Source organism: Mya arenaria, chromosome 11 (assembly GCF_026914265.1).
Source record: "Mya arenaria isolate MELC-2E11 chromosome 11, ASM2691426v1".
NCBI classification, from domain to species: domain Eukaryota; kingdom Metazoa; phylum Mollusca; class Bivalvia; order Myida; family Myidae; genus Mya; species Mya arenaria.
The window spans coordinates 38,984,273-39,001,662 of NC_069132.1; the positions used below are offsets into that span (position 1 = coordinate 38,984,273).

A 17,390-nucleotide genomic window follows, 5' to 3' on the forward strand; every position below is an offset into this window, starting at 1 on the left:
GGGAAACGCTAGCTTTATTGTTAACGATCCTGCCGTAATGGGGAAGTAATTAGTTTATTACACTTTTATGTCATTTTGATTAAAATGCCTTTTTTTCAATAAATCAACGTGTTTGTTTTTCCCTTCGTCTATACTAGTTCGCCTTCGATAGGATTTCGATCTACCTTATAATCCTTGGTCAATACTATATAAATAGATTTTCTGTTATGATCAGATGAATTCGTTATGAGTTTGGATCTAAAGTAGTTACACGTTTGCTTGGTACCATCTTGGAGTAGGAATACTTATTTTCCCAAGGTTCAATTAAAGTGGATGACAATAGATTAATTACAAAGTATACATCACGAATAACGCTGCAAAATCAATAAGAATGACCATAGAGGGGAACTGTTTCGAATACTTTGGTGTATGTTTTAGACTGGAAATGAACTGTCAATACGAAAATATTGACCCTGACATATTAAATACAAAATCAAAATGGGGTATACACAACCAATTTGCATGAATGCCAAACACCAACGTCTTGTAAACTAATTAACTGATTCCAAGTTAAAACTTACGTTGAAATTTTGCATTGTAACTAACTGCTAGATCGTTCGAGCACATTTAAGCTCGTCTTTTTTCGAAGAAAGTCTTAGCCTCGTTGTGTTTAACGTTGTCGTCGTGAAAAAAACTTTGGCTCTAACTTAACAACCGTATTCAACATGTCAAAAACAGGTTGTCAGACACAATAAACAAACGTACAGCAATGCCCATACCTTTGCACCTTTGATCATTGATAGTTGATCGAGTTATGCCCTGTGTTAGACTTCGGAAAACCGGCCGTTGAACGGCAGACCGGTGGCGCTCTTGTGGCATAAATTCGCAATGCACTCCAGACAGAGCTTTGCCAAAGTAGTGATATGTTCTTGTTCATATATATCTATCCAGCTTTTCGATTTAAAGTTGAACAAATGAGGCCTTTAATACGTCAAAATCAAACTAAAATGCAAATGTCAATAAATAGTCAAGACTAAAATGTCAAGTGTTGTAATCCTTTGGTGTCTCCAGACTGTGGCGGTAGAAGGGCGCAAGTAATAGCGTGCACCCTTTTGCTATGGACCCCCCCCCCCCCCCGGAAAAAAGAAGCTCTAAGCGTAGGCCGAGGAGGATTTGATTTGGGTGTCCTCCAAGTCATTTATGACGAAGTGTGCGTGCAGGGTATTAAATGGTGCATTTTTGTGTAATTCAGTTGAAGACATATTTCTAGCGTATTGACATGAACATATCTGGTAAAGATAATGTCTTGTCTGCTAGTGGAATCGATTAGATATAATTTAAGTTACTTCATGGGGTGCATTTTCGAACCATATGTCCGTGTTATATAATGAAATGCATTTTCAAGATATCTTAAGGTATTTTGTTGATTCCAAATTTATTTGCATATCACAATGTTCATTTCATATTCAGTATCGCTATAAACTAAGCCTCAATATGAAGCTTTATCCATGTGCCAGTGTCTCGTAGGCGTGTTTTTGCGTCATATTCCCCATATAAAAACGGCCTGCTCTGCTCCAACCCAGTTTAAAAGTAAAAATGTTACCGATAGGAACGGAATACAATGAAAGTTAGTAAAAATCACTGATACTTTTTTGTATTTTAATATCATGCATGATATGTGTTGTCATATGTACCATAGTACATTTTTGTAAATGAAAAACGCTTAAAATGTTGGTTCTGATATGTGCACATTGTTACTGTATCAAGTTTTAAGTCTTGAATGCTGTGGATTTCAGAGCTGTTTTCTATTAAGGTTTTACTGTACAGGAAATATTTTATGAATACTTAATTTTGTGTTTTCAGATACAAACTGAAAACAGCATTTGTTGGTGTGCATGTGCGTGTTGTTTTCATTGAATATCGTATTTGCGCTGTTCTTCTATTTATTATGTCATGCATGGAAAATCCATTTATACTAATTATAGATATTTTAGGAAAACCATTCTATTTTAAGGGTAGGGTATTTCCGCGTTTTATAAACGGAACCGCCATATTGGAATGAGTTGTTTAGGAGTGTAGTCCTGTGATTTTTACATAAAATCTGGACTTATACTTCACGACAAGACATCCTTACTCTTCATTATTGAAAGTATGTTTTACTTGATGAAATTGTTTTTCATTTCCTATAAATAAGAATAAAACTACATATTAATATTGTGTGATTCAATTCATTACAGTGAATGATCTGAACCGACTAATGTACATTTTAGTGATGATCTCATTTATAGAATACATCTGTTTATAGAAATTCGATTATGAGACTGTAATCATCATTTTACAATGGCTGCTGATGTTTTGATGAATACTTTTGAATTGTGAAAGATTTAAACACCTACACATACAATATACTGATATTTTTTTTTATTGTAATGTTTTTATTAATCACATCTGTTGTCATGAATTGACATGTATATCGGTGAACATGTACATTTTTGTACGTGTACATGTTATATAGAGTGTACTAGTACACTGTAATAACATAAATTCTTTTTGTCGTTTTTAAAACACTTCTCTCTAGTGTTATTCAAGTGTGTGTGTTAAATAAACAAATAACTACATGTACATGTAGTAGGTGTAGTCTAAAATAATATACTTTCAATTTGGGATTCTTCTTTATAAACAATTGTAAAAAAGTCTTTAAGTTATGCACCAGTCAATTGTTACCACGGCCCCCAAGGTCCTGGGGTATATCGGGGATAGCCGGGGAAATGGCCGTGCTTTTACCTTCCCGGTGGCCCCGCAGTGCCGGGTGAATGCGATGGTTTTGTATTCGCGCCAAATATAGTGGGAATGTGCCCGACTAAAGGTCCCTGGGGTGCGGGGGCATTTGGCGGGGATTTTACCACCAGTTCGTCTCAGCAAGGCGGGGATTTAACCCGGGCCTGACTGGACTGAAAGTCAAAGTTTCTGCTTTCCTGAACCTGGAGGGGCGGTGGTTACGATTGACTGGTGCATTATTAAGACTAGCTACTTAGCAAGTCTTTGATTTTAAGATGAACATCTAACCACTTTTAGTGTTTCCACTAGTCTAAAATAATAGATGTGTCATATGAGATTCTTCATATCAAAAATCGTAAAAAAATCTGTCAACGTACAATAATTTGGACTAGTGAAACGCTAGCCATTTATATCATGCCATGGTATCTATGGCATCTTGCTGTGCCCTTTCAACTACCGGATACATGCCATGCTGCGCTTTCTACATTTTACCTTCAAAATTCCATAGCAGTTGAACTACCCAATAACTAAATAAGGCAATACTTTTAGCATCTCTATATGTATTGTATGTTACTGTTACTTCAGGTTGGCAGGGTTTAACTGCAACTACAATGATGGCAACAGAGGTATGTACCTATAATAATTTTCTTTATTTTTTCAAAATACATGTGAAAATGTATGTTAAATCATGGATAATAAATACAAACAGTTCAAACACATTCTGAGTAGATTTCAGTTATTTTGTAGTGCAGTTGATATAAATATTTGAAACTATTTACTAGTTATCATCTACTAATGTGCTTGTATATATTTGCTTTGTTTATTATTTTTCAGAAGCCTCCGAGTCAGGGAATTGATTTGCCAAGCTTTAGTGAGTATTATTTTCAGATTGGTCATTTGGAAGTTTGTCTTATGCATGTAAAAAGTTGAGCTGTAAGTTTTGACAATGAATAACTTGAGCCACACAATTTATTCAAGTCCATTACGTCACTGATGAGTACAAGTATTAGTCATTAATCAATTTGGTGCCTCTTTTAGTCTTCATGGATTGCCTTGTCAGTGTTGTCAGAAGTTAAACCTTTTGTGAAGGGACTGTATTTCGGAAGCATCTTAATAAGTTATAATCATACCTTTTTTCTTAAAATCAAACCCTTTCTAAAAAATGTTTTATTCCACTGGTTGAAAGTGTTTTGCCTAAAGCAAAGTTAAGCAATTAAAATATGGAAACTATAAAAGTAAAATATTTTTTTTAATTAAAACATCATCCATTTTAAAGCATTCATATTTTCAAGATGTTACACCTAAGAAAAAAATATTTTGATAATTTCTGCTCCTGTAATATGACCCAGTTAAGGTCTGGGTTCTGAAAAGTTGTAGCCCCTTGAAGCTCCTGGGGTTTAAGCATTTTAAGAGCCATAGATTGCACTTGAACATACAATTAATAAGCACATTGTCATGCAATTACATAAATTTTATTGTATAAGAAGCACATGTTATTAGCGCTCTGTCATTCAGTAACAAATCATTTTTTATCGACAAAATATATGGGACTACAGTTGTGTTCATTTACCAAACATAATTTTAATATATACATTCCCATGTTTTTACCTTCAGATTTGTCACAGTTCATTAACTATGAGGATGGGAAAACAGCTGCAGACTTTATAAGCACTCTGCGTAATGGCCAGGGCCAATCAGTGGCCAAAGTGAAGGAAGAACACACTGAAGAAGAACAGAGTGTAGAGATACATATTGAGAATCAGGGTACGGCATTATCATTGTTTTGAGAAAGTCACACCATATTTAAAATTGTTAAGTAGTAAGACCATTACCAAGAAAATACTATATTTGGCATATAATTTTAGAAGTAAGAACAAGAAGTGTAGGACAGTTGACTGAAAGTCTTTAGATATGCCTTCGATGCCACCATAATGATTTTTCGCATAGTTACATTGTCTAACAAAAGAGGTTTCTTTCTATTAAATATATTAATTGGGCATCTTGATACCTATAAAGTTAAGTTTTTGCTAAAGAAATGGACGCCAGAAAGATTCCTTTTTTTGGCCTTACTGGAAATACACAAAAAAGATCACAACCTACATTGTTCCAACCCAATATTTTTTTTGGCAGTGAATACTTTTTTAACCTTATTGATTTTTATAATTATAATGGGGCATGAAAATGTGCAAGTGCTATAAATCTTAACACTTATGTCACAGAATCACCAGTTACCTACAGACAGCCTCCACCTCGAGTTCAAAGCACAAGGAAAGAGATGACATACACAATCGATCCTAATGAACTTTTACGTGGCGCCGAATTGTTGATTAAAGTCCCAAACGAGTACTCAAGGTTCCGATACGAGTCAGAAAAGACCAAAGGAAAGAAAGGCAGAACTAGGCATGTCGAAAATGATGATGCCGACAAACAATGCTTGATAGAGATAAAGGTTTGTAAACTTATTTATTTCACAATGTTTATGAAACAAATTATAATAACATTATATTAATCAATCTCATTGACACAATAATGTCATGTGAGAATGTGGTTTGTGCTGTTAACTTGTGGGGTGTAAACCGGAGGACCAACAGGAAACCCACTTGTCCTGTTTGGTGACCACAAACCAAACACACCGCCCAGGCTGAGAATCAAACCCGGGGATGCCTTGGTTGGCGCTAGGCTTATCTAACAACCAAGCTTTGAATTTAATATTAGTCTATCAAATTAAACTACAGTAACTTAATAGCTATGTATTTGTATGAATCATACTTGTGAATGTCCGTCCTGGGTGATAACCAGTACTTCCATTTTGAGAGGTCATGCGAAACTTTGTTTTGCTTGGACTTGATACTATATACCACTTGAGTTAAACTCTAAAGTGAAAAACTGAACCATAAAGACAGCTGCAAGTTTTTATTTTTTTAATTTGTTCTTTTTTGGTCTTTTAGTGAATGGCCACAATATAGGTGACAAAGTCTCAGCATTTCATTTAAGCCGTTCACACAAGCGTTGGTTTAACTTGGTTTGATTTTTTATTTAATAGTTTCTCTCTTGTTCTGCATGAATGGTTTTCATTACAGGTATCACAGTATGTCGGCACAGCTAAGGTGATAGCTTACTGCTGTGATGCCAATGGATACCTCCACCCCTTCCACTTGTTCGGTGACAACAGCTGTCATAGAGGAGTTTATGTACGCAGATTCAAATTCAGACCGGAAAAAGTCCACAGGTATTTGTACATGTAGTCATATAATTAATTTACTAATTAACAATCTTCCTGTGGTTAAGTAACGAAAATGAACAAAAGTTTGAACCAGAGGTAATCAAATAATATCTTTGTGGGTTAAATGGTACAGTGTGCCAAGACTTGAAATATTTTATAAGCTTGTCTATTTATTTTTTTAGAATAAAAGGCGAGGTATTGTCATAGCCTTGGCCACATTATTGCTGGAGTTCATATTCGAAGAAAATTTTCAACAAATATATATTATATACCTGGGGCGGTATTTATAAAATACATACATGCATCAGTCATTTCTTAACTTAAGTCATTTTTCTAAAATTTTCATAGTCAAATTAATAGAAAAGTATAAGTGTTTTAAACATAAAAGTATATACTTTCAATCAAGTCAATACAAATGGAGTATTGGAGATAGTTTCTCTATATTGTATTATATGATTAGTGAGATGCGCAACTTAGGAAATTACTTAAGTTAAAAAATGATTTCAGATGTCTCAAGTAAGGTCATGTTTCTTGAAATGAAGTTGATAAAATGAATGATTTATGCATAATTTTTTTAATAAATTCGTGACTTTATTCGTCATCATGGATGACATTGATTGTATTTGTTTGTTCTTCAGACTGACTGGTGTTTCTGTTGTCATGCCGACAAAGGGACAGAAGGAAAAAGACTATCTTTCCGAGAAACAAGGTTACCTGGAAGGCGAGTTGCATTGTAAAGTTAAGACTAACCGTAAGTATTCTTAGTTTTTATTTAATACAGTGTGGGGCCATTTTATCAAAGCATGTTTTATAGTATCACTATTTGTCAAGGCGACAATGCCTGTTGCGTATAATATGTGGGTATGTGTATCAGTGTGTCCGTCCGGACTTAACCTTGTCCAGGTTGTATACTTATCATGCATTATAGGATTTGGAAAATACTTGCCATAATGTTTCATCATGATAAAGCGATGTGTCACATACAAGACCCCAGGTCTGTACTTCAAAGGTACAAGGTCACACTTGAGGTTAAATATCAAAATGAGTACTGTTGATAGGACTGGTCCTGACTGAACTTGTCTTGGCTGTTTCTTGACCACGCATTATAGGATTTGAAAAAAACTTCCTGTGAAGGTTTATTATAATAAGGTGGCATGTCGGGCACAAGACCAAGATCTGTTCCTCAAAGGTCAAGGTCACACTTATAGATCGAAAGTTGAAATGAGTACTTTTGATACATTTATAGTTTGAGTACATGATAAATTTAGAGGTGCACCTGTATTTTATATAAAACACCTAGTAGAATGTAACCAAATGCTATGTCATTATAAACATAACTTTTTTTGTTTGCAGAAACTATTGTCTTTGACAAGCAGCTGGTGCACGTGAAAGTTGTTGTGATGTTGGAGGAGAGTGGAAAGATATTACAGGGAATATCTACTGCTCTCAACAATAGAAGTAAGTAAAACACTCATTAAAGAATAATACAACCCGCAAATAAACTGTTTCTCTGGTAGCTCGATTACCATTACTACATGTATATTATAATTGTTGAATTTTGATGCCTGGTAATCCTATATAATTTGATATCACGCCTCAAACATAATTGACGCAAGCCATTGGTCCAGGACTGTTCATAAGGTGACCCCATATTTTCCATATTAGGTCACCAAATTTATATTGTACCACAATGGCGTCTATTTTCCGATTCCGATGAATATTCTGATGAATAAATGAAACATTTAAACAATGTGATATACACATGACGGGGTTAGTAGGTGACCTGGTACTGGCGATATGGGGAGCAGGAAACCATATTCGGGTTGGAGCTTCGCTCTCACCCAATATGGTTTCTTTTGCCCCGTATTTTCCATATCAGGTCACCTAGTAACCCCGTAACTTATAGTATCTTTTGAAACAGTATTACTTTCCGATTACTAAAATATAAAATATTTGACCAAAAGTACAATCTGCATGAAGATGTTATAATTTGTATTATTGCTCTTTACTTCAACTGAAGGGAGACACGAAATTACCTATTTTACAATTTTGTTTGTTATAATATTTTATGTCAATTTTTACATTTTCTTCTACTGTTTATTTAATACGGGCCCTTGTACTCGTTGTTCGAAGGAAACAGCATCCAGCAATAAGGATGATGCTATATGCTATCAACCTTCGTCACAATCAAGCTAAAAAAGTTAAATCTAACATTCAACCTTTTCTTTATTTCAGAGCAGGGAACCGAGTTCCGTATTGATGATATACAGCCTTGCTCAGCACCGGCCTGTGGGAACCAATCCCATAATTTTTGGAAAAACAAGGTGCTTCTGGTTGTGTCAGACAAGACATTCTTCCCTGGTGGTAAGTGCTTGTGTGCTTTTTAACTAAAATATTTGACTGTAATTTTACTTGTGATACACTTCTTACTAGTAAATGTTACCCAAAAGCCAAAATAACTATTCTTTCAGGTTAAATACAAAAAAACCTATTCAGTACTACAAGAATCATGAAAGATAATCCCTCTCCCCCAAAACAATATGTTAATAGATTTTTATCTTACTTATTAACAATTACCCGGTATAGTTAAGCTTTGTAAAAGTGCAGATATGACTTAAATTTGTTAGCATCAATGAGTTTCATTTCACAAGGAATTACATACATTCTCTTTCCACAGAACCTGGCATCATTATAAGACAAAGGGATGAGCTTGGGAAAGTGGTGTGGGAAACAATGATGAAAGGGGATGACCTCACAGTTGTCAAGAAGGTATAAAAACTCTTTCTCAAAAATCTGGTCAAAGTTGAAGAATGTAATTCTTAATAAGTTATGAGTAAAACAACATTGTATAATGGAACGCATAGGTGAAAGTATGAGTAAGAGATGGAAAAAACATTTTTTTCATATAGAGCTTTGTTAAAGTTAACAGCATTGTTAACATGATCTTTGTTAACTTTCAAACCTTTATAACTTTGGAAGTTTTATTGACACATTTGTGATCTGCAGTTTTACTAACAATATATCAGACAACTTTTTCAGCTAAACATATATTAAATAGTTCACCTTTAAAAGTTAACAATGATTCTGTTAACAACGCAAATATCTTTGTTTTAATTCATTATTTCATGTATTAAGACAATGAACTAGCCAATTACTAATGCATCTAGGCTTGTGGTTGCTAAGAGTGCTTTGATCTTGTCTAAAATAGAATCCCATTTCCACAGGCTGTGGTGAAATTTGTACCGCCCCCATATCGGAACCCGGATATCATGCACGATGTCGAAGTAGAGGTGTGTCTTGCGGACATGAAGACAAAAAAGGAGACTGCCCCGATTCCCTTTACCTACACAGGCGCAGGTAGGTAACCAAGGAATTATCATTAATTTTTCATTTATTCAAGTTCATCTTAATATGATTGTGATGTCAACCATAAGTTTGCCTATCTCAAGCGGTTTTGGGTTCGACCCAAACCAGAGGTACGTTCTATTGGCCTCCCAGAAAGGAAAGCAGTATTCGTTAATATCAAGAAGTCAAAAGAAAGAGGGATACTGGTCTCATTGCCAAAGAGGTGGAAAAAAATCACTGGATGCAGCGTCCAGGTGTCTTCACAGTCAAACTAAAATAATTTAGTATAATCTAACCTTAAGGCTTAAGCTGATACAGAAAGGGTAAAATCAACACCATTGACTACTTTTATGTTATATTAAGACTTAACTTAGTGAGGTCTTAGTTCGGTGAAAATTTTATAGAATCACTCCAGGTTTTTGACACATTTCAAAATTGCAAGACACTTTTTGTTCAGATGAGTATGGAATGCAGAACAAGGCCAGAAAGAGGAAGTTGACGATGGATGATCATAACGGCTTTGCTTCAGCCCTCTCGGGTAAGAGTTTTGTCTTAATTATATTGTTGTTCACAGCAATGTTGGTTTTGAATAATTACCCAGTTTTATTTTTGTTGGCCATAAGTCTAAGAGGTAAATACTGAAGTAGAATACTTCTGTGTACACATTATGATTCAATAGTGCATGTACACATTAGGATTAAATAGTGCATGTATACATTATGATTAAATAGTGCATGTATACATTATGATTCAATAGTGCATGTATACATTATGATTCAATAGTGCACGTATACATTATGATTCAATAGTGCATGTATACATTATGATTCAATAGTGCACGTATACATTATGATTCAATAGTGCATGTATACATTAGGATTAAATAGTGCATGTATACATTATGATTCAATAGTGCATGTATACATTAGGATTAAATAGTGCATGTATACATTATGATTCAATAGTGCACGTACACATTAGGATTAAATAGTGCATGTATACATTATGATTCAATAGTGCACGTATACATTAGGATTAAATAGTGCATGTATACATTATGATTCAATAGTGCACGTATACATTAGGATTAAATAGTGCATGTATACATTATGATTCAATAGTGCACGTACACATTAGGATTTAATAGTGCATGTATACATTATGATTCAATAGTTTATGTACACATTAGGATTAAATAGTGCATGTATACATTATGATTCAATAGTGCATGTGCACATTATGATTTAATAGTGCATGTACACATTATGATTAAAAGTGCATGTACCCATTATGATTAAATAGTGCATGTACACATTATGATTAAAAAGTGCATATACACATAATGATTAAAAAGTGCATATACCCATTATGATTAAATAGTGCATGTGCACATTATGATTAAATAGGGCATGAACACATTATGAATAAATAGTGCATGTACCCATTATGATGAAATAGTACATTTACACATTATGATTTAATAGTACATGTACACATTATGATTAAATAGTGCATGTACAAATTATGATTAAATAGTGCATGTACGCATTATTATAACTATAGAAATTGTGAGAATAAATAATTTCACATGTCCATTTAAATGTTAAGATAAACATTGCAAAACAATGACATTCATTTTATTTTGTAATCCTATTCAGACCAGGAAAGTGTTGAGTTTGGGCAGCGGGCGGCGAGTGCGTACAAGAAAAGGAGGGCCCTGATGCGTCCTAGCGAATCTGATGGTAGGTAACAACAATCCGGCATGGCTTAAGTTGTATTTCTTATTTATATGTGTAAGTGTTATTAAAATTAATGCGATGATAGTTGAAAAAGCCAAACATGTTTAAACAGCCTTTAGTGTGAAACTTCTTTACTCTAGAATTCCACGATATTAAATATGTGGCCTGTCCATAGCGCCCATCATTTTTCTGGTAAAGAACACCATGACCTTGACACCACTAAAGATTCAGGGGTTATTGACAATGACTTAAGACTAAGCTTGAAGACTATTCACTAGAGTTTTTGATATGAAAAGAAATTTTGAAAGCATGTTTCTGTGAACATTTGCAAAACTTTCACTTTAATTTATTAATAACTTTTCAGAATCCAGCAGTGAGGGTAGCAGCTTAGCTGGTCAGAGTTACACAATGATGACTTCTGTCCAAGTCACTGATGACAACACTGCAATCTCGGTGCAGGGAGGGACACATGAAAACATGGATGTTGTTCTGCACACTGCCCAGCAAGGCAAGAATGTGCCATTTTCAAGCTACACAAGTGCGGTCCAGCCACAGGCTGGTCAGAGTTTCTCCCAGATGTTGAGCGATTCGGAGACCCACACGCCTGCACCACTGTCTGGGGGTTTCGCGCCAGAACAGACTCAGGCCCAGACGGCTACAAGCCAGGTTTATCAGACTGCAACCACTGAACAACAGGGCACAACTTCTGGGTATGATACGAACATACAGACAGCAACACCGGCTAATTCACAACTTGCTGGCACAAGTAACACAGAATTGTCCAATCAACTGGCAAGTCACGGGGGTGTTACCGTGGTACGTGATGACATGTTTCCTAACCTGCCAAAGTTGAAATCAAATCAACAGCTATTGCTGATCAATGGACAGTTTGTGGTTCTCAATGATGACACCGTTGAACCAGAAGAAACCGAAATTGAAAACCAGCCATCAGTTTCGACACAAAGCCAACCACAACAGAATAAGGGCAACTTGTTTAACAACTTTGCTGTTCCACGGAGACCAGCTACAACAGAGCTCTCCCAGTTGTCTGTTAACCATGGAAACCAGCCTCAGCTCCAAAGAAACACAGCACCTTTGCCACCATCCATCAATCAGACACTTGCCCAACAAAATTCTTCAGATCTTATGAGCAGTGGTCTGCAGGCACTTCTCGCCTCATGGAAGCCTGGTCCAAACCCTACACAGCAGCCACAACAACAACAACAACAACAACAGCTATTGAGCAGTGGTCTGGCAACTCTTCTTGCTGGCATGCCAGGCCCGAATCCTACACAACAGGCACTACAAAACCAACAGATAATGTTGCAGCTAATGACCAATATGCAACAACAACTACAGCAGCAGCAGCAGCAGAACCTACAACAACAGCAGCAGTCTTATGAAGATCCGATACAGGGACAGGATGATCCCTTAAGCGACAGTGATTTGGAATGCGATGGGAGAGTTGATTCCTTTGGAGTGCAGGAAGTGGTGATTGACAGTAACGCCACTGATGACGAACAAAATATCACCCCTGATTCTGTTCAGCAGATAGCCAGTGTAAACAAATCCAATGTAAATAAATACCCTTACCCTAGCAAGGGAAAAGGTTCTAAGAACATTAATAACTCTAAGTCGACAAAAAAGACTGAAAATACGCAACCAATGAGAAGATCCCGTAGGGGTTCCACAAAAATACCGACTTGTGTATTAGACACCAAAGACAATGAAGGGGATAGATCTGACGATCACATGAGTGCAGACGGCGAGAGTTGAAAGTGAAATTGATGTAGTTCGAGGTTTTGGAATTGATATTGTAGACATGTTTGAAATCAATGTGATGCTGTATCATATCTATAAAAAAAGGTTTGGAGTGTGCTGTTCTTGCCCGTAGGGTATGTTGGACAAGTATTCTGTATAGGTTCAGGGCTAAACAGATAAAGCCATGATTTCGTTTCTTTCTTTTGGTGGTATTTTGACACGGGAACTAATTGTGTACATTTACATTTCTAGCTGAAAAAAATCAAACCTAAATACTACAAAATAAAGTATTTGCAGGTATGATAAGTGTCATACCTTTATGTAGGTACAGAGTTAACAGATATGTAAATAAAGTGAAGCCATGTTAGTGCTTTTTCCATGTGGTCACCTGGTGTCATGTGAAAACTGTAGATACCTAACTACTCATTTGAACACCTTTAAAAGTGACATAACGGTATGGTGCCATGATTATGCTTTTTCCATGTGGTCACTTTGTGTCATGTGAAAACTGTAGATACCCACCTTCTTCTGTGAACACTCTTAAAAGTGACTGAACAGTGATTGTGTTCCTTCCATGTGGTCACCTCGTGTCATGTGAAAACTGTAGATATCTACATGTACCTACTTCTGTGAACACTCTTAAAAGTGGCTGAACAGTGATTGTGCTCCTTCCATGTGGTCACTTGGTGTCATGTGAAAGCTGTAGATATCTACCTACTCCTGTGAACACTCTTAAAAGTGACTGAACAGTGATTGTGCTCCTTCCATGTGGTCACCTCGTGTCATGTGAAAACTGTAGATATCTACATGTGCCTACTTCTGTGAACACTCTTAAAAGTGACTGAACAGTGATTGTGCTCCTTCCATGTGGTCACCTCGTGTCATGTGAAAACTGTAGATATCTACATGTGCCTACTTCTGTGAACACTCTTAAAAGTGACTGAACAGTGATTGTGCTCCTTCCATGTGGTCACTTGGTGTCATGTGTAAGCTGTAGATATCTACCTACTCCTGTGAACACCCTTAAAAGTGGCTGAACATTGATTGTGCTTATTCCATGTGGTCACCTCGTGTCATGTGAAAACTGTAGATATCTACCTACTCCTGTGAACACCCTTAAAACTGGCTGAACATTGATTGTGCTTGTTCCATGTGGTCACCTCGTGTCATGTGAAAACTGTAGATATCTACCTTCTCCTGTGAACACCCTTAAAAGTGGCTGAACAGTGATAGTGCTTCTTCCATGTGGTCACCTGACATGACATGAAAGCTGTGAAAACTAACCTGATCATGTGAACACTTTTAAAAGAAAGCTACGTGCCTGAACTGAATAAAGTCATTCATGTATGTGTTATTCCGAGCAGTTGTGTGAACTCCCAATGACAACTGTTAAATTGGGGTAAAAAAGCATTCAAATTTAAGACTTGTGTTTTGCCGATGGAGACTTGACCATGCGTATTCAGTAGATCATTTTGTTCACTTGTTTGTCTAACTCCATACTGTGGCATATCAAAGTTACTTTTGGTGCTAGGTCAATTAAACATCTAGCGATCAGTCTGGTTTTATAAAAGAAAGAAATAGGCACATTAAAGCAGGCTGTGAAATATTTTAACATACCTGTAATGAATTTCATTAAAATGTTAAAATTTGTTTAAATTAAAGTTTGTTAAAAGTATTTAAAGTTTGTATGTATTTATCATCATATCATGAATTTGAATCAAAATAAAATAATGTTTTGACCATCTATTGCATTTAATTTAATGAAGACAGAAGGGCTCCCATTGGTCACCATGAGGGCAAAAGGGTGCCAAAAATAAGGAGAGGGTGCAGCACCCTTCCATAACTGCTACCTTGTGGGCTCGGCCCAAGATTGACGCAAATCCATTTTCAGTATAATATGAGAAGGCCTTGCTAAGCACTGGTCATACATTTTAGGTTTTTGGGTTTGTATGTTTAAGAACATCTATTTAAGTTTAAACATATTTATTTTACAACAATTGCGAAACAAGTTATTACAACATTATATTAATCACTCTTGTTGGCACGATTTTACGCGAGAGTGTGGTCTTGTCTCGTGTTGTGGGGGGAACCGGAGAACCTGGAGAAAACCCACTTGTCTGGCTTGATGACCACAAACCAAACTCACATCTATCTGAATGTTGTTGGGTTTGTGTGGGTTTTGTGGATGTCGGGCTACAGTGACATTGGTGTCATTAAAACCTCTCTGTATATAATGCATGCTTATAACCATCTGTGATATGAAAACAATTTATGTATGGTATTCTTAGTTGTAAATTTTATATCAAACAAGGTATAATATTTGAACACAACGATTAAGATCTAAATCTATCCCGTTTAAAAGATCTAAAAACTAAAAAAAAAAATTGAGTTTAGGGCAACAGTCTCAAAAATGTTGTGTCTCAAGTGCCCTGTTTGTAGTGCAACCATCAAGGGAACTGTGAAGGTATACATCGTTGTGAGATAGAATTGTATTGGAAAAACTAAGTGCTAGAAATTTCTCTTGCTACAAGGGCTGACAGAGGAAATATATTGTATTAATATTACATTTTATGTACACAAATTTGTGCTTTGTTTTGTTCAGAATTCATATCAAAGCGGAATCTGTAATTTTATGACAGCTGACAGGTTAATAGTTCAAAACTCATTAAAATCATGTATAGGATTGCATTGTATTGACATTTAAATGTCGATCAATATCTTGGCAACTGTCAAAGGATTGTAAAACAAATATGTTCAATATTCAAGGAATTCGCCAACTTTCAATATCATATTTATCTTCTTGGCACGTACACAAAGAAATCTGACCTAAAATATATATTTAGACATTAATAACACTCGCATGACTCGAGCTATTTTAAGTCTTTAGGTGGGATCCTAGTCTGGTTTTCCGATATCAGTATGGATTCCCAAGATTTAAGCAGGGTTTAGAAAACAGTGTGTTATTTTTGGGGATTTTTTTTTGTCTGAGTAATACAATAAACACATTCATGAATCTTTACTTTAGACATTAAAAAAAAACAAATGTGAAAAATTTGTACAATTACGTCACTTTTACAAACACATCACATTCTTTCCTTATAATCCTTCTCAGAGCAATGTTTTGAAGTTCTGACTAGATATGTTTCATATTTTCTGGAGCTCAAAGATGCAATGCTAAACTAAGTCCTTATGACATTTGTTAATGATTTCCTATTATATCTGAGTCCAATACATTTTGAATGTTTATGAAATATTGGCCGACTGTTCAGAACTTTGTTAAAGTTAACTACAATGTTAACAGCAACATTGTTAACTTCTAATTTAGGTTAACTATTTTAAAATGTGCTTATATATTGAACTATAGCATATACAGCTGAAAAAGTTGTCTCAATTGTTTAAAGAAAGACTAGTACTACAGAATTTTTATTTGTGTTTCCATGAAGTTTCCAGTGAAGTATACATTTGGAGTTAACAATGATGAGGTTAACAATTTTGTGAACTTTAACAAAAAGTTTTAACTATTTGGAGTTAACAATTTGGTTAACAACGTTGTTAACGGTTACAAAGTTCTGAACAGTCTAACCATTGTTAATGTATTGTTTTTGTTATTTATTGGATTCAGAGGATTTTTTTGTGAACTTTAACAAAAAGTTTTAACTATTTGGAGTTAACAATTTGGTTAACAACGTTGTTAACTGTTACAAAGTTCTGAACAGTCTAACCATTGTTAATGTATTTTGTTATTTATTGGATTCTTTATCACATTTTATACCTATGATAACATGGTTATGACTTTTATGTTTACATACATGTTATGTCATCAGTATTGTACAGTGGTTAAGACTATTGTATTACATACAGACATGTACTATTTATGGCTATCATTTACTAGTTAAAAAATTGTGAATGCAAACATATACCAGTTCTAAAATAAACCCTGAAATAGCTATTTTTAAAGATGACTTCATTCTGAAAGTCGTCACTAGTGTATCAGTTACATTGATGTCTCAAATTGCTGAGGTAAATGTCATGTCATTATCTAAAGGTTTGAAGATATTTATGAGAGAAGTTTTTGTATTAATACGCAGTTTCTTTTTACCACTAGTATAATTCATTTTTACATTATAAAATTGATTGCATTGACGCATGTATATTTATTTGTTTGGATGTTTTGTGGATTTATTGCTTTGAATCATATCATGAAATAAAGCATTATTATTTGTGTAATCTTCTGTTGTTACTTTTAAATCTTCAATCGAGATATTATTATTGGCCGTATTGTTTTAACTACTAGTCTTGCGGTCTTTGGTTTATAAATATAAGAAAAGGGGTAGACAAAATATTAGAAATATAAGAAAAGGGCTGGACAAAATATGCGATGTGGGCATCCTGTCAAATATATTTACATTTCCAGAGGTGAAATCATTATTATACTTCAATTTCAATCAAAGTCAATTTATTTAAATGAAAGAACGTCACATTCTTCTCTGAATCTGAGTCTACACTTGGACTTGAGACTGTTTGTAGTCATGGCACCTTGGGTATCTGATTATGCATATATGAAC

General features: G+C 35.2%; 1 protein-coding gene across 2 annotated transcripts; it reads left to right on the forward strand.

Moving 5' to 3' along the window:
• The first annotated feature begins 1,542 nt into the window (after positions 1-1,542).
• On the forward strand, positions 1,543-17,047 carry LOC128208269 (uncharacterized). 2 transcript variants are annotated; one of them, XM_052911775.1, is made up of 14 exons: positions 1,543-1,606; positions 3,343-3,383; positions 3,592-3,628; positions 4,372-4,521; positions 4,977-5,206; positions 5,838-5,986; positions 6,619-6,731; positions 7,334-7,438; positions 8,216-8,344; positions 8,658-8,749; positions 9,205-9,337; positions 9,783-9,863; positions 10,984-11,067; positions 11,429-17,047. In XM_052911775.1, exons 1-14 carry the CDS (start codon positions 1,576-1,578, stop codon positions 12,838-12,840), a joined length of 2,787 nt encoding a protein of 928 aa, XP_052767735.1. In that variant the 5' UTR covers positions 1,543-1,575; the 3' UTR covers positions 12,841-17,047. The 2 variants fall into 2 exon arrangements, with proteins under 2 accessions (XP_052767735.1, XP_052767736.1); XM_052911776.1 differs by lacking the exon at positions 1,543-1,606 and adding an exon at positions 2,013-2,128.
• Positions 17,048-17,390: the final 343 nt, after the last annotated feature.

What these genes read in the sequence shown, in the direction of transcription:
- LOC128208269 (XM_052911775.1), top strand. Translation starts at nt 1,576, where the DNA reads ATGTTACCGATAGGAACGGAATACAATGAAA. An exon ending in AATGCTTGATAGAGATAAAG is followed by an intron (nt 5,207 to 5,837) that starts GTTTGTAAACTT and finishes TTTTCATTACAG; the next exon opens with GTATCACAGTATGTCGGCAC. An exon ending in ACCTCACAGTTGTCAAGAAG is followed by an intron (nt 8,750 to 9,204) that starts GTATAAAAACTC and finishes CCATTTCCACAG; the next exon opens with GCTGTGGTGAAATTTGTACC.